Source organism: Pantherophis guttatus, chromosome 8 (genome assembly GCF_059756535.1).
Source record: "Pantherophis guttatus breed Tessera chromosome 8, ASM5975653v1, whole genome shotgun sequence".
NCBI lineage: Eukaryota > Metazoa > Chordata > Lepidosauria > Squamata > Colubridae > Pantherophis > Pantherophis guttatus.
This window is the reverse complement of record NC_142070.1, coordinates 63,639,095-63,663,136: the sequence shown is the minus strand read 5'-3', so window position 1 is coordinate 63,663,136 and position 24,042 is coordinate 63,639,095. Positions and strand designations below refer to the sequence as shown.

Below are 24,042 nucleotides of genomic sequence, written 5' to 3'. Positions count from 1 at the left end.
AAGGCCTGAAGGAATGCTGTCCATGGGGTTACGGTGTTGTTACGTCTTCGCCAGTAACAACAAATTTATTTTTCCCAATACTTTTGAAATAATTTTTATTGGGGTTGGGGTTAAAACCTACAAAGCAAACAGTTAAGATTTTTTGTTTTCCTACGGACAAAAACTTTCTTTCCTTATCAGATGTTCCAAGTCACTAAAAAGATTAAGATTGTAGACAGTCTCTCTATTGTTAGCAGATATATTTTAGCAAATAGTAGCTACAATATGGCAAAGTGACTTTTTACCGGCATTAATCTAGTTATACCTACCACAATCATTTCAGATGGTTCTAGAACAATGCATTCACAGCCACGCCTGAAGCTTCCTGCAGAGCGTTTCCCAAAACTAAAGGAGAGAGAAAACATTTAGAAGAAAAAAAATCTGAAAAAATCAAAGAAACTTCTAAACAAATTAATGCTATATAACTGTTAGCTGATATCATTGCTAATGGCTGTGTTGTGTGTGTGTTTGTGTGTGTGTATATAGAATTTACCATTAATACCCTACATTTAAATAATGAGTTCAACTATTCTAAACCGATTATGTTACCACTGATTATTATGCTGCTACCCAGACCTTTTTATTCTCTGATTGAGCTGAAGGTTGACTGCAGAACAGATAGCAATAGCTTCTATTAATCCTGTTCCTAAATAATCACAGTAACAAGAATATATTTATGAGCAGTTAATTTAAACTAATCAAGTTTTTCTTAGGACTACATAATCAGGGGTGGACTGATTTGCAGGCTTTCTGGAACAGAATCTCTCTTTAGACTCCACTCTTTCTGTACAGTTACCAGCTGGCAAGAACACTTTGAATTTGACATCTAACTCCAAATGTATTTTATATGGAATAATATGTGACAGTTGAAATAACCATTTGTTCCTAAATTATACACTGTATAAGGTCTATAATATCCCAAATATTCTAGATAATTTGTCCCTTAAAATACATCATCAAAATGATCTCATTTGGACAAAAAAATAAAACAGGGTATGTTGCTCAAGGGACACTGGGAAATCATTGATTAAAGGTTCAATAAACAGGATATGGTCAGGTTTTCTTCACTGTGGGTTTCTGACAAGGAAAAGGAAAGAGACTGAATTGTCATAACCTAGCAAATTATTAGAAAACATCATATTTTAAATCATTGTCAGGCCATCAGCTTATCTTTTAATTTTTAATTTATTAAAATAGTGAAATAAACAGGAATTATTATTTAACAGGAATATTAAATAGTAATTATAAAGTTAAGAAAAAAATAAGCATAATAGAAATATTGATATAACTATAAATACCTAATTATGGGCTCCAGGTCTAGCAGCTCTTTCTCTTTGCTATTTATGCTTAAGACCTGGATATGGCAATTAGCAACTAAAATTCATTTGATCTGTTCAAGCATTGGCCAATAAAGTAGCTTTATTATTTTAATAAAATAATACAAATAAAAGTATTATAGAGGACACTTGGCGGTAGATATCACTCCAAACATGTGTCTTCTACTTCTCATCCAACTCCTCATCAATGGTAGATAGTTTGATCTCTGACTAAACTTGGCAGATGTATTTACCTTTGCTATTATGTATAGATAATGCAGCAATTCTTTGCTCATATCGGATGATTTAATACAGGACTTTGGTCTTTCATCTTCTACTGCTATGTTGAAAAGCTTATCATTACAAGTAGTCCTTTACTTACGACCATAATTGAGCCTTGCAATTATAGTTGTATGTCATAATGTTGCAAAGCAGATCATCACTTGACCAACTTGATTTTGTGACTTTTTCTGTGGATCCCTAAGCAAATATCAGAGTTATAAAGCAAATGCTGCACTTGTTAAGTATACTCACTGTTCAATGTAGGTCAGTTTTTGCTAGGAATTAGAAATAAATGCCAGTTTCCAGCAAAAATGTCATAAATATGACAGTAGGCTGCAGCAAACAGCTGTACATGTGGGCTTGTTGCTAAGCACCCAAAATATGGTCATATGATTGGGGAAGTAACATCTGAACCAGGTTATAAGTATCTTTGGGGGGCTTAGTCATAACTTCAAACGTTTGTTAATTTTATTCATTCATCCATCCATCTATCCATTCTATTTACACATCATCAAATCAATACTCACAGCCACTTACAGCGATCCAGTAAAAGGATACAACCAATTAAAATGGCCATGGAAAGTATCATAAAATCAAAATTGCAAATGCATAATTTTAATAAGGAAGTATAAATAACATAACCAAAGTATTAGACAAAAATTGAATCTAACATTTGAATTGAATCTAACATTCTGCTCAGAATGCTCTTAGAAAACATTTCACAGCCATTTATTGTCAGCAAAGTAGGCTGTTCCAGCAAAAATGAACTATAAATTTGTAAAAGCTTCAGTTCATTGGAGAAGATGCAATATAATTTGCCTGTAATCCCATTTACTGAATTCAATCAACTAAGGCATTAACATTCTTCTCAGTAGGGCTAATAGCTTACTAAAGGTTAATTTTCATTTTCTTAAAGAAGACCCGGAGAGAGGAAGTTTCTATCCAGAGTTTAGTGTAAAGTATTTATAGAGTTCCATAAAGGCACCAGATCTGAGATAATGATCTTCAGAAAGACTTGACGGTTTTCAAACAGGAGAATAACATGAAGTATTCAACTGCACCAGATTATACCAAATACCTGGATCCGGTGAACCATTTTTCCAAAACAACCTCATGGGATATTTCACTTCATTCCCAGCACATAAAGTAAACTATTTGAGATAAAGTTGCTGAAACCAATGTGAATACACATTCATTATCGAGGGAACTGAATATTTTCCTAAAAGAATTGATCATATGTTCAGTTAACTTTACAGATGTAAATTATATCTCTGTATTCTCCATATATAAAGTCCTATATGTTAAGTGTAAAAAAGATGAGCTCAGATATTTTTATATTTCTATTGTGATTACTTCAGTCAATCAGACTGAAGTATACTTTAACTATATACAATGAAAATGCGGAAGAAAGAAACGCCATCACCTAATTCTGTAGCAAGAAGTTAATACATTTCATCTCCCCTTATGTGGATCTGGCAACAGCTAGTGATTAAAGCATCCGGGGCAGGACAAGGAATTTCTCAAGATTGCAGTCTTCCACTTCATTATAACTCTTCATAATAACAAGTGCTATAATTTTGACTCAATTTTATGAACACTTCATAAAGCTACTAACAGCCAGATAAAATTGCTTGAAGACTAAGTCAGGACCACAGATTGTTAATAATTAGTCATCCCTACTCCTAGCAAATGGAAGTTATAAAAGACTAAGCATGCTTTTGTGTTAATAGAGGTTAATAGTTCATCTCATAACTCAATTTCAATCTACAGGGACAACATCACAATGTGGACTAAAGGGGTTGCAAATCAAAATGTACATCATTCAAAATTATGCTGCACTTAACAGCCCTTTTAAAAACAATGCAACAGCAAATAACAGCACTCCAAACTTTCCAGAAAATTAATTAATTTTATATAGCTTCCTGTCTTATATCTGTGACTCTGGAAGCCTCACAAAACTGTATAACAAAAGCAATACTTAATTACAAATAAACAACTAAAATAAAAACCATTAAAACTATTAAACATAATAGTAATCTCAAGAGATGATGGCTGCTAGGAAGCTGTATATTATATGGAAAGGGATGTTATTGCCACAGCCCTGAATATTTAGGGTCACTCTAAATAGGGCCCTAACATATAAATAACACTGTACCAACATTAAACTGAAGGTCAGTGGACAAAATAACATCCTTAGGAAATTAATGAGCTCTACCTAGAATGCCAAACTAAAAGTCTTTCTTAAGACAAAAGCTCTTCGCTACTAAGCAGTGGAATACACCTGCCCAGTCTGTATATGCACACGCTGGAAAAGTAGATGTTGTTCTGAATGAAACTAGTAAAATTATTCCAAATGCCTTAAATCCACCCTTCTAGATAAGATCTACCACCTAGCTGGCATTTCCCTGTCTGCTGTTTACAGAGAAGCAGCAGCATACAGAGAGAGGCTCAAATCATCAATATCTAGACAACATCCTCTCTATTGCCTAAAACCAGCTCTCATCAGAGATTAAAATCCAGGAAAAGCTTCCTTAGGTTGATGGAAGACATTGAAGAATTTGAAAGCAGAATGTACCTATGGAAAGATACTAAGAATCAACACTGGATAGAACCAACAGAGGAGCTGGCAACTGGGCCTGACGAAAGCTGGGAAATATGGAAATCGTTGAATAAGCTGCGCATAGGTACAACAAGATTCAGAGACACTCTGAACAAATGAGGCTATCCACTGGCTTATGCTCTTTGCGATTCTGGTGTCATCCAGATAATATGTATACCTGTCCTTTGTGTCCCAATCAGTGTACACTTGAGGCAGCATGACAGGATGTAATTAATATTGCTAGTTTTAGGGCAAGATCTGTTTAATTTGTACATATGTTAATCTTGTATTTTATATTTTAAATTTTATGTCATATATTATGCTTCATTTTAATTGTGATGCTTCTGAAATAAATAAAGACCTGGCAATAATGGGACAAAAATTGTGCATCTGTCTTTGATCATGGTACCCTTCTGGACCAGTTTTGGAGGTTGGAGTGGGAGGCACAATATTGTGCTGATTCTCCTCTTTCCTTTGGGGCTAGTTCCAAGCAAAATGATAAGTGATAAGAGAGGAGATGTCCAACCCATGGCCCTTGTTATGTGTGATGCTGTAGGCTTCAGTGCTCTCTCCTATCCTATTTAATACCTATTTAATAATGAAGCCACTGGGTTAGGTCTTCCACTGGTTTAGGGTAAGCTATATATTTCCATCATGGACTCTCTAAGCAATGCCATGGATGTCCTATCTGATTAATTGGAGGCAGGGGAGGGGATCTGGATTGAATTGAGGGGATCAACTCAACCCTAGGAAGACTGAATAACTGGGTTTTAGACTTCCCTGATTCTGGGCCATCTCTTGTTATGGATGGGATTGCACTACCTCAGGAAATTCGATAACCAATTTGGGGTGCCTCATAGATTTCAACTCCTTCTCAAACAGCATGTAGCAGCCATGGCCAGGAGGGCCTTTGCTGAATTTCATGTTGCAATATTTTAAAGTCAATAGACACTAGATGTTGCAATATTTTAAAGTCAATAGATTGTCAGCATTCAGAAGATATGCAATCTACATGTTATATATTTTAGACAATAGTGATTTTATTACAGGTTTGGCACTGATCTGTTGGGTATCTTATATTCCCATTAGTAAAATATACATTTTATTATAAAATTAATATGAACTAATATCAGGTATAAATCATAATCTAGGTAGAGTTTCAGATAAAGTTTTGAAAAATAACAGATTGTGTCTACATACTAACATCCAGACTAGATTTTTGTGCTCTGTACCAGAAGCTGCCTACATGTATAAAGTTTTCTATTTTATTCTCAGTGTGATACACTTTTAGATATATGTTCCTATCAACTGGAAACACAGATGTAAATATTCTATTCAAATATGCAGTACTGGTAACTGATATATCTTTAAATATGCAGATGCAACCAATTTCTATTTAAATATTTAAAATGAATTCCAATCATACCTGCTCCTTGGAAGAAACATTGATTCTTTGATAAATACTGAACCAGACAGAAGAATATACCAACAGGTCCCAATATCATCAGGGCTGTTAAAAAAATGAGAAAACTTTAGGATGTATGGTTTTAAAAGAAGAAAAAGTAGTAAATGTCATAAAAGAAAATGTATACAATAGTGCTGCAATTTACATAAGTACTAGTGATAAGCTAGTTTTAACAGATGAAAATTTTCTAAAGATGATTTTTTTCACTATGTCTTATCAGATACATTTCTATATCATAAACAATCTTGTTTTTTATACTATTTCTATCCTGACAAATCAGGAACTTATAGCAATTTATTAATAAAACCAAACACAGAATCCTTACAGCAACAAAATCAATAAAACATTTTTATACCCTAACCTAGCATCCATTTTAACAACCATAAATGTTAAAATCATTGTTAATTAAACTCTCTGTGGAAAAGCCCTACATCTCCAATAGTAAACTGCTTCATATGAACGGAATACAAGCTTGTTCTATTCAGCACTCAGTATTCAGCATTCATATTCAGTGCAAACCTACCAGATGGACTAGTTCTTCCAGAAGTAGAAGTTCTCAGTTACCTGGGTGCCGAGCCATAAAAGGCTTTATGGGTTAAAAACTAATACTTTGACTTGTACTTAGAAGTCCACTACCCACAAAATCAGTAAATAAGGCAAGTTATTTGTCCAGTATACTACTAAAATTCTGGAGTCTATAAACTAACTGGGCATAGAACAAAACGTTTTCAACCAAGGTACTTCAAATGGGCTAATTTACACAATGTGTCCAAAATCCAGGACCCATGACTCCCATAGAACTGAAATTTTATAAAACAATTTTATGATATAACATTCATTTAAAGCATTTAGTGACATAATACACAGTGTCATCAAACATTTCCTCTGTTCAACTTCTGATTTTTGACTATGCAGTTCAACATGGCCTATTTTCAAAGCAAATACATCTTTGAATATCTTCTTGAATTTTAAAGATCTTTTCTAGTAACGATGGTATATTAGAAGCTCTACCACTATTGAAGGCATTGAGGAATTTGGTAAGGCAATAGCTATGAAACAATGAACCAACAGGTCATAGGTTGCCCAGTAGTTTCTGTTCAGAGTATATCATTAAATGGAAAAAAATCTAATTTCTTTCCTTTAGGATCAAAAATATTGATAGATTACAGAGATCCTTAAAAGTTTGTGAACACTTAAATGTTCAATATTTTTGCACAAATATGCTCTACAACATGATTTAGAAGACATGTCCTAGAACTATATAAAACGAAACAAAATCAAGAAATTAGTCAACTGCATGACAAGAATGCATTCTCTTTGTTCATTTATTCATTGAGGAAAGTGACCCAAAGTTACATATTTCTGTATGGCAAAAGAATGTAAATGTTTATTTTCAGTAACTAGACTGCCAATTGGTCAGCAATAATTACAACTAAACATTTACAATAACTATTGATCAATCCTGAACATTGGCTTGGAGTAATTTTAGCCTACCCTTCTTTAAAAACAGCTTCAATTTAGGTGTCAAGAATGTCATCCTGCTGTACCAGCTATTCTTTGTCAGATGCCAGTCTGCCATAACCGACGAAGGGAGGGAGTTGCAGGGAGGAAGAAGGAGGGCTGGGATAAGGGGAATCAAAACTACTCTTCGTATCATCCTGTGAGAGCCGCTGACCATTCCAAGGTCATGGAATGGAATGCAACACCATCCCTCCTGCAAGTCAGGGACATCCACAACATTTCTACAGGATGAAGGTCAAAACTTTGCCTTCTTCTGCTTTAACCATTCTTTGATCAACTTGTGCTTGTTGGATTGTTGCCTTGCTTCATGATAGACTTCCTCTTGAACTTTAATTCACGAACACTTATCCTGACATTTTCTTGCTGCTGTAATTCAGAATTCATATTTCCACCAGTAACAGTAAATTGTCCTGGTCCAAAGGCAGCAAAGTGTGCCCAAATCTAGTTAATGCCACCATCACTTTTCACAAATGGGATGAGGTTCTTATACCAGAATTCAGTGTTTGTCTTTCGCCAAATATAACACTTCATTCAAGCCTAACATTTCGATTTGCATCTCATCTATCCACAGATTAGTCTTCCAATAGCCTTCTGTCTTATCCATATGGACTTCTATAAATTGCAGGCAGGAAGCAATGTTCCTTTTTTTTTAGTAATGGCTTTTTCTTTGCAATTCTATCATACACACCATTGTTCCATGTTCTCCCAGTGGTAGTCTCATAAACATTCACATTTGCAAATGCAAGAGAAGCTTTTAATTATTTAGGCACCACCCAGGGTTGAGACATTATGGAGCATTAATGCTATGCTCTTGTTTTCTCTTCGTTGATCAATCATTCATGGGTAGAATGTTGAATTGCTTCCATTTATACACAATCTACTGAATAGTTGATTGATGGAGTCCAAACTCTTTGGACTCCAGTTTTGTAGTTTCGTCACCTTCTGGTGAGCATCAACAACAGTTTTTCAGAGATCTTCAGAAATCTCTTGTGTTGAATCCATGACACACTTCCACACACTTGTGTTATGATGATCGAACTTCAATAGGGAATACCTAGCATTCTATTTTTTTTAAATAAGGTAGGACTCCTACAGACAAACTGACACCTGATGATCATTCCATTGATTGAACATCTGACTCTAATTTCCCCTTCAAATGAACTAATAATATTAGAGGTCCGCATACTTTTGCCACACACAAATATGTACCTTTAGATCATTTTCGTCAACAAATAAATGAACAAGTATAATGGTTTTTACATGTTTGTTTATTTAGGCTATCTTCTGTCTAATTTTGGGACCTGGGTGGAGAACATATCACCTTTTAAATCATATTTATGAATAATATTGAAAATTCAAACAGATTCACAAACTTTTAAGCACTACAGTACTTCTTGACAAGTGAGCCTTAGAACTAACTGGCAATGAAGAGAACAAATTTTTTAAATGTTTATGCTTGAAATACTGTATGTAGGATTGCAAATATCAAGTTTATCCTGCTGCTCTGCCAAATAAATGTAGAATGAACCACAAAATAATTCAACTGGCAAGTAAGACCAGAGAATGAAATTAAACTGGAACCAGTATTCTGAAATAGTTTAGCTAAATAAAAAATGTTTTTATTTCTATGTCTATAACTACAGGTAGTCCTCAACTTAACCCCACAAACTGAGCCCAACATTACCATTTCCATTTCAGCAAGATAATTGTTAAGTGTGTTTTATGACATTTCTTGCCATCATTGTTCAGTGAATCACTGCAGTTATTTAGCAATACAGTGTTAAATGAATTTTGCTTGTCAGGTTACAAAAGGTGATCACATGACTCTGAAACACTGCAACTGTCATAAATACATGACAGCTGACCCTGAATCCAAATTTTGATCATGTGACAATGGGAATGCTGCAACAGTTTTGAGTGTGGAAAATGGTCATAAGTCACATTTTCACTGCTATTGTAACTTTGAGCAGTCACTAAATGAATCGTTGTAAGACAAGGACTATGTCTAATGTCATGAAACTATTGGGAAATTGTAGTCAAGTGCAAAACAACCCAGTTATGTGTAAGAAACAATCCAACATAATTCCCCTCCCTCCCAAAAAAAATTAGAATGATCACACATTAAAAGGAGTATATTTTTAAAATATCTGATAGCATAAAAGTATAAAATGCTTCTAAAACAAATTATAACAAACAATATTACAACTGCTTTAAACTATTTGTTTCAATTAAGAACATGGTTAAGAAATACTGTGTTTCCCCAAAAATAAGACCCTGTCTTATATTTTTTTGAACCCTGAAATAAGTGCTTGGCCTTACTGCCATGCACTCAAAAGCCCAATTGGTCTTATTATCAGGGGATGTCTTATTTTGGGGAAAACGGGGTACAGTTTTCTTTCCGAAACGTATGGTTTAGTGACTATAAAATACAAATAGCTAGAAAACTTTTAAGTTAACTTAGATGTGACAATCTGGCATAATTTATTGTTTAAGTCATTTGGATAATGTTTCCATCTATTCTCAGTACACTTAAAGCCAACACAATGCTATTTGAAAAGGTAAATATAAAATTAAAAACAGCAAGACTCACTAGTATAAAACTTCATTGGCTTCATGCCGCTCATATCGTACGGTTTCACACATGATTCTGTAAAACAATTTTTAAAAATTTATAATGAGATATAATAATTTAGCTAATTATTTCTATTTAGCATTCATTTTCATGACTGGTTTAGAGATTAAGTTCCTTGTCCTCTCTACTTGTATTATTAAGGTCCTATGGACCAGTTCAGGAGGGGCTAAGCCCATGCAATATTATGTTATCCTTTGCCTAATTTCAAAGACTATTAGATATCTGAATTATTTTTCTTTATGATCTGCAATATTAGGTGGGGAGGAGAGAAGGCAAGAGGAAACAATGACAAAAGTATGCATCAGGAAAAAAGACAATTTCATTCATTTTGGTCCTTCCTTATTCCTGCCTTTTTTCAATTCTATATAATAATGGCATATGCCATCCCCAAACAGATCAATTACTGTCAGTAATATTAAAATTGTAATTGGTTTCCACATATATATCAAAACAGATAAACAGAATGTAGAACCTGTGTTTATCATATTCTGTGATATCTCATTTTGCATAATTGCCAACATGATAGATGTTATTTTACTATAAATTAAATAACATTGAGTTTTAAGAAATGGTCAACTGAGAGAAATCACAATGAACTCTGTGCTTTATGAAAACATTTAAAATAATTCACAAAGTAGTGAGAACAAAAATATGCTATTTAGAAAGACCTTGACAACATTGTGCAGAAATGCGTTAAGAAGCATATGAGAGAACCAGGGCAAAATATTAATGAATCTTTTATTAATATCATCAGAAAAGATACTCTACAAAAGAGTGTTTATATGCAGATGTCTACACGACACACTTGATTGTGAGTGATCAGGACATTACTTGCTGCTGACGTAGCTGAAGCTCGTTCAAGAGGCTCATTCAAAATACAGAAGCCGGCTTCTCAGAGACAGCCTACATACACAATGGAAATAATTCCTAATGATTTGCTAATAAAGAATTCTATGTGGAGGCATTTTTTTTCATAAAAGCATTATCACTAAATAGTAAGCTAAGCAGAATAATTGGCATAATTGTATATATCTTCAACTGAACTAATTATAATAGTAAAATATACCAGAAACTGAAACCATGATTATTTAAAGATAGCAGTAAACTGTGTCTATCCTTTAATGTCGATATTTGAAATAATTTTATGTATTTAGCAGTGTCCAAAGTATATATTTTTCTTAATAAATCTACATTTAGATGAAAAATAACTTTACAGGTGTATTCATTCCAATTAAAAGTAAAACTGGTAGCATTCCTAAATGAAAATTGCCAAGTTGAAACATGAAGGAACTATCACTTCCATTTGATTGCAGATACTTGATTTTTGCTTAGCTTTTCTACAGCAACTGTCATGGTTAAAAACAGTCATTTCTAACTTCCAGAAGTTACCTTTAGCATTTCATAATGTTAATGATAATAATACCACTATAATGGCAGAAAGCGAAGAGGAACTAAAGAGCCTCTTGATGCTGGTAAAGGAGAGTTCAAAAATTGGCTTGAAACTCAATATTAAGAAAACTAAGATCATGGCATCCGGCCCTCTCAATTCCTGGGAAGAAATGGAGGTAGTGACAGATTTTATTTTCCTGGGATCCAAGATCACTGCAGATGGGGACTGCAGCCAAGAAATTAAAAAACGCTTGCTCCTGGGGAGGAAAGCTATGGCAAATCTAGACAGCATTCTAAAAAGCAGAGACATCACCTTGCCAACAAAAGCGTGTATAGTCAAGGCTATGGTTTTCCCAGTTGCAATGGATGGCTGTGAAAGTTGGACCATAAGGAAGGCTAAGCGCCAAAGAATTGAGGCCTTTGAACTATGGTCCTGGAGAAGACTCCTGGGAGTCCCTTGGACTGCCAGGCGATCAAACAGGTCAGTCCTAGAAGAATTCAACCCTGACTGCTCTTTGGAAGACCAGATCCTGAAGATGAAACTCAAATACTTTGGCCACCTAATGAGAAGGAAGGATGCACTGGAGAAGAGCCTAATGCTGGGAAAGATTGAGGGCAAAAGAAGAATGGGACGGCAGAGAATGAGGTGGCTGGATGGAGTCACTGAAGCAGTAGGCGTGAGCTTAAATTGACTCCAGAGGATGATAGAGGACAGGAAGGCCTGGAGGAACGTTGTTGGACACGACTTGGCAACTAACAACAACAAATTATAATTAGCAAATTCTAGTTGTTCATGAGATTATGCTGTGAGAAATCTGATGGATACAAATTCCTCTCCCATGTAGCTTTACTCACAATTGTCTAATGGAGAACCATATTTTATCAAATAAGAGAGACAGGTTTGAGGTTGATTTAGATGAAGTTACACCCTACAGATTCACATCTTCTCTAATCCAGTTCTGCCACTTGAAATTTAGATCATTGGGGGCTAATTTTGATTAAGCAACACTAGTTTACCAGCTGCAACATCTCCTGAATAGAAAATGTCTGCCCACTATCATTTCCGTTCTTGTTATCCTTCAACCTTATTAGTTCGTGAGACTGCATTTAGAGATAGTTCAGAGGCTGAATTTGATGCAAATCATAACTGAACATATTTAATAAAACCTTGTTCCTGAAGCCTGTTCCAAGTAAGGTCAGGTTAAAGTGCCAGTTATTTTTTAAAACGTATACTGCTTGCAGCCTGTAACCTTAAGGATTGCTTTCTTGCAACATGCCTGAAAAATCATCCATTGACCCCTTTCTCTAAGACTCTAAGAGGTCAGCAACATTTTTCCAAATAAGTACCAGAGGCATGTTTGTAACTAATAAATGAAGATAATAATAATTAATAGCAATAGCACTTAAGACTTATATACTGCTTCATGATGCTTTACAGCCCTCTCTAAGTGGTTTATAGAGTCAGCATATTGCCCCCAACAAACTGGGTTCTCATTTTACTAAACTCGGAAGGATGGAAGGCTGAGTCAACTTTGAGCCAGTCAGGACTATATAGGATAATTAAACCTAATTAAGTATAATTCTGCATATTTAAGTAATATATTAAGAATGCAGCAAGCCACCCACAAGAGCAGCCAAACAGAAGGCCACTCTCTTCATTCTCATGGGTTGGCCAATTGACTATTTTTCAAGACTATGGGTCAGATGATTTCAGATGGCAGGCCACATCTGGACTGCTGTTATAATTTAAAGTATGTGGCAACTAATAAGTAGGCTGATTTTGTTGCAGAACTCTGATAATTAAATGTTTTCCATAAGATAGGAGTCCCCAACTTCCAAGTCACGGTCTGGTACTGGTCCACAGCCTGTTGGTAACTGGACAGAAGTGGCGGTTGAAGCGTGTGAAGCTTCATTTGCGCATGCACAAAATCTAGGTTGTGCATGAGAACCCCCCCCCCCACGACCACCGCTTCCGCCACTGCCGGTCCACGGAGCCAAAAAGGTTGGGGACCACTGCCATAAGGATTTTGCCTGGCACTAATGCTACTTTCATCCAATGACAGATCATAAAATTTTAAAACTCATTCAGGAACTTGGCTCAGCATTCTTTTGGTTTCTAATTTACTTTTACTGGAGCAACTTACACATATGTGATACATATGTACACACACCAAAAAATCCACATACTTATATTTTAATTTGAAATTTCAAAAATTCATATACTTGCAAACATTTCAATTGGAAATTGGAAATTTTGTAGTATTTTTTTTAAATTCCTCTACAAGGAAAACCAAGATAAATACTTTTACATTAACTGTTAACTTTATTAAGATTCTAGAAGACATTTATATAAATAAAAATAATGATGGCCATATTTTTCTCCATTCACTGAAAACTGTCTAATAATTCATGATAGTCAGGGAGAATAATAAGAGGTCAATTTTATTTGAAAAATGAAATGAGTATATCAGTTTCACCTAAACCATTATTTATTTCTGACTTGTGTTATTTTTCTTTAATGTTAATTTTATCTATAATAAAAATAATTATATTAAAAAATTGCAAGGCAGTACTCAATTAAAGCAATACTTTGTAACAAAACTGTATAGGCCTAAAAGCAGAATGAAATACAATGAATTCAGTTTACCTGAGCTGATGTTCTCTTAAATTAGACAAAGCTTCCATTCCATGTAAATAAGAATATACTATCTCCAAATCCTGGAAAAAGAAGAGAACAAATATTTAAAGTAGCATGAGAAAGTATGAGAGGTTCCTATTTGTATAATAAAAGGAACTCAAACCAAATGATCATTGTATATAGAGTGTATTATTACACGTATTGTATGTGATTTCTTAATTCCATAACAGGATTTTTTCTGAGAAAACTGATACCCTGGACATACTATCATAAGTCTTAAATTTGAAAGTAGGATGACTCTAAATTCTAGCTAAAAATATGCCTATCTCAGAGATATTCCCAAAGCTCACATATAAATCCATGTCCAACGTACAAAGAAATAATGCTGGAAAGAAGATTAACCAAGTTAAAAGGGTATAATACAAATGAAAAATAGCATTATTTTGAAGCTTTTTTTCTGCTTAAATGTTTCTTTAAAAAATACAGAATTGTTAAGAACTTATGAATCTAAATGATATGAGATTGTACCAATAATAGGAAATAAGATATGGAAGTAAATTGATGTATCTTGCTAAATGCTTAGATTTATAAACAAAAACAAAGCAGTTAATTAATTAAGGAAACGATCCAGATAAATATAATTACATTTACACTAAACATTCAAAACATACATTTTCAGTTTTGAAATATTTTCCATTCATAAGACTGGCAAAGAATAAGAGTTCCAGGGTTAATTTTTTAAAAATCTACAAAACATCCAAAAACAATGCCACAGTGATTATTGGGGGGGGGGAGGGGGGGTTGGTAGTTTTCATTTTTATGAACTTGGATATAGTGGAAGATAACACAAAAAATTACACAAAAATATTTAACACTAATACTGAAAAGCAATGCAGATAGCCTCAATTAATGACAACTGGTTTGCCTATTGTTTGAATTTACGAGGGCATTGAAGCCGAGTACCTGTGCACCTGTGCATCCTTGCGTTCAAAATTACACTGTTGCTGAACAAAGAGAATTACAACCTGTGCTGAAGTAAGCCTACAGTCACATGATCAAAGCGCAGACACTTGGCAGCCAATTCCTTCCACTTGTCCCCCCCCCCCCGACCGCCATCTATGTCCTTAAACACCAGGGAAATTCCAACAGTGCAATGGGAACCACACACAACCCCCTCCTATGAAGGGCTGAACACCTAGGAAGTCTCCACAGTGGGACCCAAAGCAGCTGCCCAATGGGAAGTTCTAAATGCCTGGGAGACTCCAAGACTGTGCCATTGTATGAGCCATACACCTTTCCCCACGAAGAGCCAAATTCTTGGAAAGCTCCAGCCCAGTCACCCTCACTCCCTGCAATCTATCATGCCAGCTGACTGTTTTCTTCCTCCCATGAGGCCACCAGCCATGAAGAAGAAAAAAGTTAAAGGCAGCTGATCAGTTGCAGCATCTTAAAATGCCCCTTTCTCATGCTCCTGGAGCACTGCAGGTGACTTCACAGAGAAAAAAGAAAAAAAGCTGTCCTCATTTTCCCAAGAATGTGCAGAAGTCCCTCAATTCCAAAATGAAGTATTTATCTGCCTTTAGCATTTCTTCTTCTTTGCAAAGGGCCAGGCTGGGTATGTTTCATAAGTTTGATGGTTTTCAGAAGTGCCCCACTGTGAAGACTTCCTGAGCGTTTTGTGTTTTCTGGGCATGGTGGCTTTTTGCTGCGCTGCTGGGCTTTTTTTCATGGCCTCCCTGTGTTTGTGCAGCACTGCAGCAACCCTGTAACTTGTGTGCAGTCTACACCGTGCTCCCAGGGACTACTCTAACCCCTGAGGCATCACTCGCTCTCCTTAATGACCATGCTTGGGAATACCAGGATGCAGTCATAAAGAATGTGGTGACCTGCTCAATGGCTACAACTATTTATGACCAAAATTCCAGGCCCAATTGTTGTCATAAGTTGAGAAATATCTGTATTTTTCTTCTTTTAAAAAAAAACTAAACAGAGACTCATTTAGTGAATATCAATCCTACAAGTTGGTTTGCAAGTATAGTTAAGCCTGGCACACAAACCAACTAAAACCCTCAAGAACATCCTAAGTAAACCAGAAGACCCAGAAGAAGAAAAAAACCAGAAGTCTTCAAAACCAGAAAACTTCAAAATCCACAGGATTGAGCCCCTGTAACCCCCCAGGGAAGTTTCTGGGGAGAGAACAGGCGTGGCTCCCTCCCAACCTGCTGAAACTCCGGGCGACGTGGGACGATTCTGCTTTTGCAGAACAAGCCGGCTGCAGGAAACTCAAAGCGAAAAGAAATAGCTTTAATAAACAGCGAAATTACCTGAATCCTGAAACTTGGAAACGCAAGTATTAGCGCTTTGTTGACTTTTTAATCTGAGAAAAATGCGAATGAGTGAAAGTGCTTTGAAAAAACATGGCGCTCAGCCTTAGAGTTAACGAGCCAGCGAGTGTGGATTGGTGAAGTTATCTTGCTTTGTTACAAAGTTTCCAAGTTGCTACAAAGTTGCCTTGTTTGTAATAAGAGAAACAAGTGGAAAATTTCTCCCTTTTCAATACTTGACTTTGCTTTACTTCAACCTTTATTTGATCAAATCTGGGGGACTTTTTTAGAAGTCTTTGTGCAGGAGGGAAAGGAAAAGGAACTTCCCTCTTTAGAAAAACTAGAACCCGTGGCAGGATGGCTTCAAAGAAGCAGGAAGGGAAGGCAACAGGGGGGGGATCCCCCACACACAAACATGAAACGCAGCTTCCCCCTGCTCAACAGCTACAGACTCAGAAAAAAGAATTTGATGTGGGAGATTTAAAAGAATTTATTTCTAAAACTTTGGATGATAAATTTCAAAAATCTCAACAGGAGATAGATGATAAACTTCAAAAATCACATCAGGAATTTATGCAGGAAATTAATGAAGTTAAAGATATGGTGAAACAGAACCAAAACAAGGTGACCAAAAAAATATCAGAAGTGGCATCTGGCCTGGCAGAATTTATTGGGAAAGTTGATTTTAAAGTTGAAGAACTTAAATCAGAAGTTAATGTTAAGATGAAAGACAATGATTATAAAATTGCTGATGTTGACAATAAAATGCAAAGAGTTGAAAACGAGATTGTCATGATACAATTCAGGGCAATGGAGTTTGCTATATGGCTTCGAGGAATTCGAGAGGAGGAAAGACAGGATTTGAGACAAGTTTGTTCTGAGGCCCTGGCCAAGATTCTACAAATTAATCCTGATGTGGTTTTTCATAAAATAGACAAAATTTACAGAGTGAACTCTTGGGTGGCCAGACAAAGACAATTACCTAGAGATGTGGTCATATATTTTACAGATAGAGAAATAAAAAACGATATCCTGCAAAAATCCTTTTACACTTCTGTACAAGTGGGGGGCTCACGAATTGGAATTTATAAAGAATTGCCTCCTAAAATGCTGAAAGCTAGAAAAGAATTTGGCTTTCTTGTTAAGGAATTGCAAAATTTACAGATACCTTTCCGGTGGGACGCACCAGTTGGCATAATTTTCAGATACAAGGGAGAAAGATACCGTTTGAATACCGTGGAGAAGGCACAGCACTTCTATACTACTATTCTTAAGGAAAGAACACCATCTCCACGTACATCTACAGTTTTGGAGATTAAAGAGAGTGAAGAGAAGCAACCTCAACGAGAATTGCAAGAACAGTCTAAGCAGGAATTAGAGGAAGTGCAAGGTGCAGAAGGAGGTTTTCTGGATGAGCCCTTGCTGGAATCTTCTCCAATCTTGGACCCGGTTCGGATGATTGAAGTTAAGGATCAACGTATAACTCGAGCTCAATCTAAGTTACTTAAACAAAAGCAACAACAACAACAGGAAAGACAAGACAAGGAGGCAGTTAAGAGTACTGCACAAGAGACTGGAGCCATGGGGGGAGCGAGATCGAAGCTTTCGGATGACCTTCAATTATTTTGCTCTTTGCTCCAGAAAGAGGGTGATGATGTTTAAGTGTTTATCTTGGAATGTTAATGGGTTGAATTCAGCACAGAAAAGGAAGAAATTATTTACATATTTGAAACAATTTAATAATGATATAATTTGTTTACAAGAAACGCATATCACAACTCAAGATCAAAAATATTTGATAAACTCCAAACTAGGAACACATTTTATATCTTCAACTTCGCAAAAAAAGAATGGTGTGGTTATTTATGTAAATAAAAAGTTAACAGCTAAAGTTATAGAAACAGATGAAGATGGTAGGTTTGTAGCAATTGAATTGCCTACAGCAAATGGCCAAATTCTTCTGATTGGAATTTATGCTCCCAATCAACAACAGGACTATTTCTATAAGATGTTACATACTAAAATATTGCAATGGGATTACAGATCTATTTTAATTATGGGAGACTGGAATGGAGTAATCGACTCTAAATTAGATAAAAAGAGTTTGGCAAAGTCTAGGATCAGATTACCACAGACCTTTTTTGACATGAAAGAAGATATGGAACTAAAAGATGTTTGGAGAATACATAATCCAAAAGAATTGGACTATACTTTTTTTTCTGACAGACACAGATCCTTCTCTAGGATTGACCTTATTTTGTTGACAGATGATTTACTTGTTAAGACAAAAAGAACAAAGATTTTTCCAAGAACTTTGACTTACCATAGCCCAGTATGGATAGAAATTGAGATGGACAAGGTTGAGAGACGTTCTTGGAGATTAAATGAGAATTTGTTTAGATATGAAAAAAATACAACAGAACTTAAAAAGCATTTGAAAGAATTTTTTGAAATAAATTTGAATAAAGGTACCCCAATTGAAATTGTGTGGGATGCAAGTAAAGCTTATATGAGAGGGGTACTTATCTACATGAACTCTAAACATAGACTGTTCCGACAAAAGAAAAGATCTGAACTGGAAATAGAAATAAAGAATAAAGAACAGTTACTTATTAAAAATCCAACAGATGAAAGAATACGTAGTGCTATAAAACTTTTGAAAGACCAATTTCAAATGCTTATGGCGGAACAAGTTGCAACAAACTTACAATATGCGAAGCATAACACATTTTGTAACGCTAATAAACCGGGCAGATGGTTGGCTTACACAATGAGGAAAAAACAAAGTATACGGACTATTGATAGTATTGATATTGGAGGGAAAGAAATCTTTCAACAAAAATTAATTAAAGAAGCTTTTGTGGATTATTATACTAAATTATATGCTAAAGAGGAGGTGCAGAATGGACTTATAGAAAAATATTTAAACGATAAAAGAGTTACAAAAATTACTGATCAACAAAAGGAAAGAATGAATTATCCTATAACAGAGGAGGAGATAATAGTAGCAATTAAACAGTTAAAAACAGCCAAAGCTCCTGGCACGGATGGTTTGACCGCAGTGTATTACAAAACTTTGCAAGCTGAAATGGTGAAACAACTTAGAGATTTATTTTGCAATATTCAGCAAGGGGGTAAAATACCCCCATCATGGACAACAGCTTACATATCTTTGATACCAAAAGAACAAATCAGTCCTAAAAAACCAGAGAACTATAGACCAATATCTCTTTTGAATACAGATTATAAAATCTTTGCGAAAGTACTAGCCAAAAGGTTGATGCCAGTAATTCAAAAGGTGATTCATGATGATCAAGCGGGATTTATTGAGGGCAGATACATGAAGGACAATGTAAGGCAAGTAATAGATTTATTGGAATATCTTAAGAAGAATAAACAGATTCCTGCAGTGCTGGTCTTTTTGGACGCAGAGAAGGCCTTTGATAGAGTGGATTGGAATTTTCTACTAAAGACTTTAAAAAAGATGGATTTTGGGGATCAATTTATACAGGCGATTTCAGCAATTTATCAAGAGCAAAAGGCACAGATCATTATTAATGGAAGTCTGACAACAGAGTTTAAAATTGAAAAAGGAACAAGACAGGGATGTCCGTTGTCCCCACTTTTATTTATTTTAACACTAGAAGTCTTGCTAAATACGATACGGGACTCTAATATCTTGAAAGGTATAAAGATTAGGCAAGAGGATTACAGAATAAAGGCATTTGCAGATGATCTGGTTGTTACCCTATCACAACCAATGGAATCAATAATCTTGATGAAGGACATTATACAAGACTATGGTAAAGTTTCAGGTTTTAGACTGAATCCAAAAAAGACTAAAATGATAGCTAAAAACATGACACAAGATCGTAAATATGAGCTTGAAAGGAGGGCAGGTTTTGAGACTGTACCTAAGGTAAAATATCTAGGAGTCCAGGTTGCAGAATCAAACATGAAATTGTTTCAAAATAACTATGAGGTGTTGTGGCGAGAGGTGCAGAAAGATATGGAGACTTGGAAAAAACTGCAGCTGTCTCTACTTGGAAGAATAGCAGCAGTTAAGATGAATATTTTGCCAAGATTTCTTTTTTTGTTTCAAATGATTCCGGTGCTTAAAAGTGATAAACAATTGAAAGTTTGGCAATCTGGAGTGAATAAGTTCGTCTGGAACGAGAAGAAGCCGAGAGTGAAATTGAAAATTATGCAAGATATTCCAGAAAGAGGAGATCTTAAACTTCCAAACCTACTGCTATATTATGATGCAGCAGCTTTAACTTTAACAAGTGATTGGTTTGGAAGTAAAAAGGCTGGAATATTGAATGCAGAAAGTTTTGATCTTGAATTTGGATGGCATGCTTACTTATTTTATGATGACAAAGTTGATAAAGTATTTAAAAGTCATATACTTAGGGACTCTTTGATGAGAGTTTGGAAGAAGCATCGACTCAAATGGGATTATAAAATACCGCTATGGCTGGATCTTGGTCATACTTTGTGGAATACAAATATAATGTCACTCGGGGGGTTTTTATACAAAGAGGTTCTTTTTACAGATGCGGGCAGATGGCAGCTGAAGACATTGCAGACACTGTTGGACGAAGGGATTAATTTAACTTGGTTACAATATAATCAATTACAATTGAGATGGAAAGAGGACCAAAAAACTGGTATTATGTTGCACGAGGAAGAATTGGTTAGACATATAAGAGAGAAAGGTCCAATGCATATCAAAAGGCTTTATAATGTTTTGCTAGAAAGGGACTCAGAAACCGAATTAGTTAAAAGACTGTATGATTAAGTGGGCACAAAATTTTGAAGAACCAGTGATGTTGGAAACATGGGAAAAAATTTGGGTTCAGAATGTTAAATTTACACAGTCGCAGAACCTGAGGGAAAATTTCTATAAAATGTTTTATAGATGGCATTTAGATCCCAAAAAGTTGTCATGTATGTACCCTAATGTTCAGCCAAAATGTTGGAGATGTGAATGCTTGGATGCTACGTATTATCATGTTTGGTGGACCTGTAGGAAAGTTAAGGCTTTTTGGATAAAAATTTGGTGGGTCATGCAGAATGTTTTGAAGAAAAAAATTCAATTTTCTCCACAACTGTTTTTATTAGGTATAGTTAAGGGTTTTACATTGGGTGAAACAAAATTGATATTGTATATGATAACAGCAGCAAGATTGTTGATAGGTAAATACTGGAAGAATGAAGCTTTGCCCACTATCGAGGAATGGACTTTGAAGATGGCCAGTTTTGCAGAGATGGCGAAGATTTCAGCATATTTAAAAGATTGTTCACAAGAGACTTATGAATGGGAATGGAAAAGGTGGATAGAATATGTTCAGAACAAATATCAAACTAGAAAGTATCAAATAGCTTTTATTTGAAAATAATGTATTGGAAATATTTTAATGTAATGAGGTAAAGAGAAAAATTATACAGGGGAGGGAGGGGTTCAAGTTTATATGTAAGTGTTATATTAAGGGTTTTTTATGAGTATGAGTATATTATAGGGAAGTCTGGGGGGAGGGGAGGGTTAGGGAGGGTTAGGGAGGTTGGGAAGTCTGGGGGGGAGGTGAGGGGGGGAAAAGGGGTGAAAATGTAATTGTAAAACTTTTGCAATAAAAAAAAATAATAATAATTTAGGCTTAAAAAACAAATTTAAGCCATCCAATTTATCTAAAAACATTTAAAACCCAATTTAAAAGGGAGAGTTAGGCCAGACCAGCCTGTTGGAATAAAAACGTTTTTAGGGCGCGGCGGAAGATGCGTAAGTCCTGGATCCTCTGTATCTCCGGGGGGAGCTAGTTCCAGATGGCAGGTGCCCCCACAGAGAAGGCTCTCCCCCTGGGGGTCGCCAGTCGACATTGTTTGGCCGACAGCACCCTGAGGAGCCCCTCTCTATGGAAGCGAACTGGTCGGTGAGAGGCTACTGGTGGCAGAAGGCGGTCTCGTAAGTACCCTGGTCCTGAGCCATGGAGCGCTCTAAAGGTGGTAACCAAAACCTTGAAGCGCACCCGGAAGACCACTGGGAGCCAGTGCAGTTCGCGCAGGAGGGGGGTCACATGGGAGCGCCACATCGCTCCCATCACCACCCGCGCGGCCGCATTCTGGACCAGTTGGAGCCTCCGGGTGCTCCTTAAGGGGAGCCCCATGTAGAGAGCATTGCAATAATCCAGGCGTGAGGTGACAAGGGCGTGACTGACCGTGCGTAACGAGTCCCGATCCAGAAAGGGACGCAACTGGCGAATCAGGCAAACCTGATAAAAAGTCCTCCTGGCCACGGCCGCCTATGCTCTTCTAAAGACAGCCGTGAATCCAGGAGGACGCCCAAGTTGCGAACCCCATCTGTGGGGGCCAACGACTCGCCCCCAATAGTCAGAGATGGCGCCAACTGACTATATCGGGACGTCGGAAACCACAGCCACTCGGTCTTGGATGGGTTGAGCCTGAGTCTGTTCCTCCCCGTCCAGATCCGTACGGCTTCCAGGCACAGGGACATCACCTCGAGGGCATCATTGGGGTGGTCTGGGGTGGAGATGTACAGCTGGGTGTCATCAGCGTACTGATGGTACTTCACCCCAAAAGCACGGATGATCTCACCCAGCGGCTTCACATAAATGTTGAACAGAACGGGCGAGAGGACCGATCCTTGCAGCACCGCACATACAAGGGGCCTCGGGGTTGACCTCTGCCCCCGTCAACACAGACTGCGACCGGTCAGCGAGAAAGGAGGAGAACCACTATAAAACGTGGATTACGGAGACCTGGTTAGGCCAGGAGGGAAGAGTTCCCCTTGTGGAAATGTGCCCGCCAGGTTTCCGTGCATTCCATCAGCCAAGGACTCAGGGAAGGGGTGGGGGAGTGGCAGCAATCATTAGAGAAAGTCTTTGCCCGAGGGAGGCCACTGTTCCTCAGATAGCCGGATGTGAGTCCCTCCTTGTGAAGTGGGGTCGGGGGATTCAGATGGGCCTACTGATTGCGTACCTGGCTCCCTGCCACGTAACAGCGGTCCTGCCTGAGCTGCTCGACATTATAGCCAGGGTGGCGGTGGAAACCCCCAGACTTATTGTTATGGGGGATTTTAACCTGCCATCCGCTGGTGAGATGTCGGAGACGGCTCGGGAGTTCATGGCTTCCATGACAGCCATGGACCTGACCCAGGTAGTTCAAGGCCCCACCCACTTGGGGAATCACACTCTGGACTTGATTTTTGTCTCTGATCAGTGGCTGAATGATCTAAGAATAGGGGATATAGACATCAAGCCCTTATCATGGTCTGATCATTCTCTCCTTCACATGGACTTTCAAGTCACTTCCACCCACCGCAGGGAGATGGAACCAACCAAATGGTTCCGTCCCAGGCGCCTGATGGACCCCGAAAGGTTCCTGATGGAGCTTGGGCCATTTCCTGAGACTCTGGCTCATGACTCGACTGAGGATCTGGTGGTCACCTGGGACAGGGCGGCTACTGGGGCCTTGGACCGCGTCGTGCCTTTGCGGCCTCTGACCCGATGCTGATCTCGTCTATCTCCTTGGTTTTCCGAGGAGCTGAGAGAGATGAAGTGTCGGAAAAGACGCCTGGAGAGCGATTGGAGGACAAGCCGATCTGAATCTGACCGAACACAGGTGAGATCTTATATTAAGACCTACCTAGTGGCAATAAGAGCGGCGAAGTCTAGCTACTTCTCCGCTCTTATTGCATCTGCAGAGAACCGCCCAGCTGCGCTGTTTAGGGTGACCCGCTCCCTACTTCAGGTGGGGGTACGGGAAGATCCCTTAAAGGGTCGAGCTGAGGATTTTGTACAATTCCTGCATGATAAAGTCG

At 37.2% G+C, this 24,042-nt stretch overlaps 1 protein-coding gene across 5 annotated transcripts in view; it reads right to left on the bottom strand.

Annotated features, from left to right (window-relative positions):
* The window catches only part of RAPGEF2 (Rap guanine nucleotide exchange factor 2), a 245,021-nt gene that overhangs the window by 138,138 nt on the left and 82,841 nt on the right, over window positions 1-24,042 (bottom strand). For all 5 annotated transcript variants that reach the window (XM_060690864.2, XM_087874879.1, XM_060690863.2 and 2 more), the window contains 4 exons: window positions 13,891-13,961; window positions 9,813-9,869; window positions 5,663-5,746; window positions 309-384 (listed from right to left, as the gene is read on the bottom strand). In XM_060690864.2, the coding sequence (XP_060546847.2) occupies window positions 309-384; window positions 5,663-5,746; window positions 9,813-9,869; window positions 13,891-13,961 (288 nt within the window). The remainder of the gene's footprint in view (window positions 1-308; window positions 385-5,662; window positions 5,747-9,812; window positions 9,870-13,890; window positions 13,962-24,042) is intronic.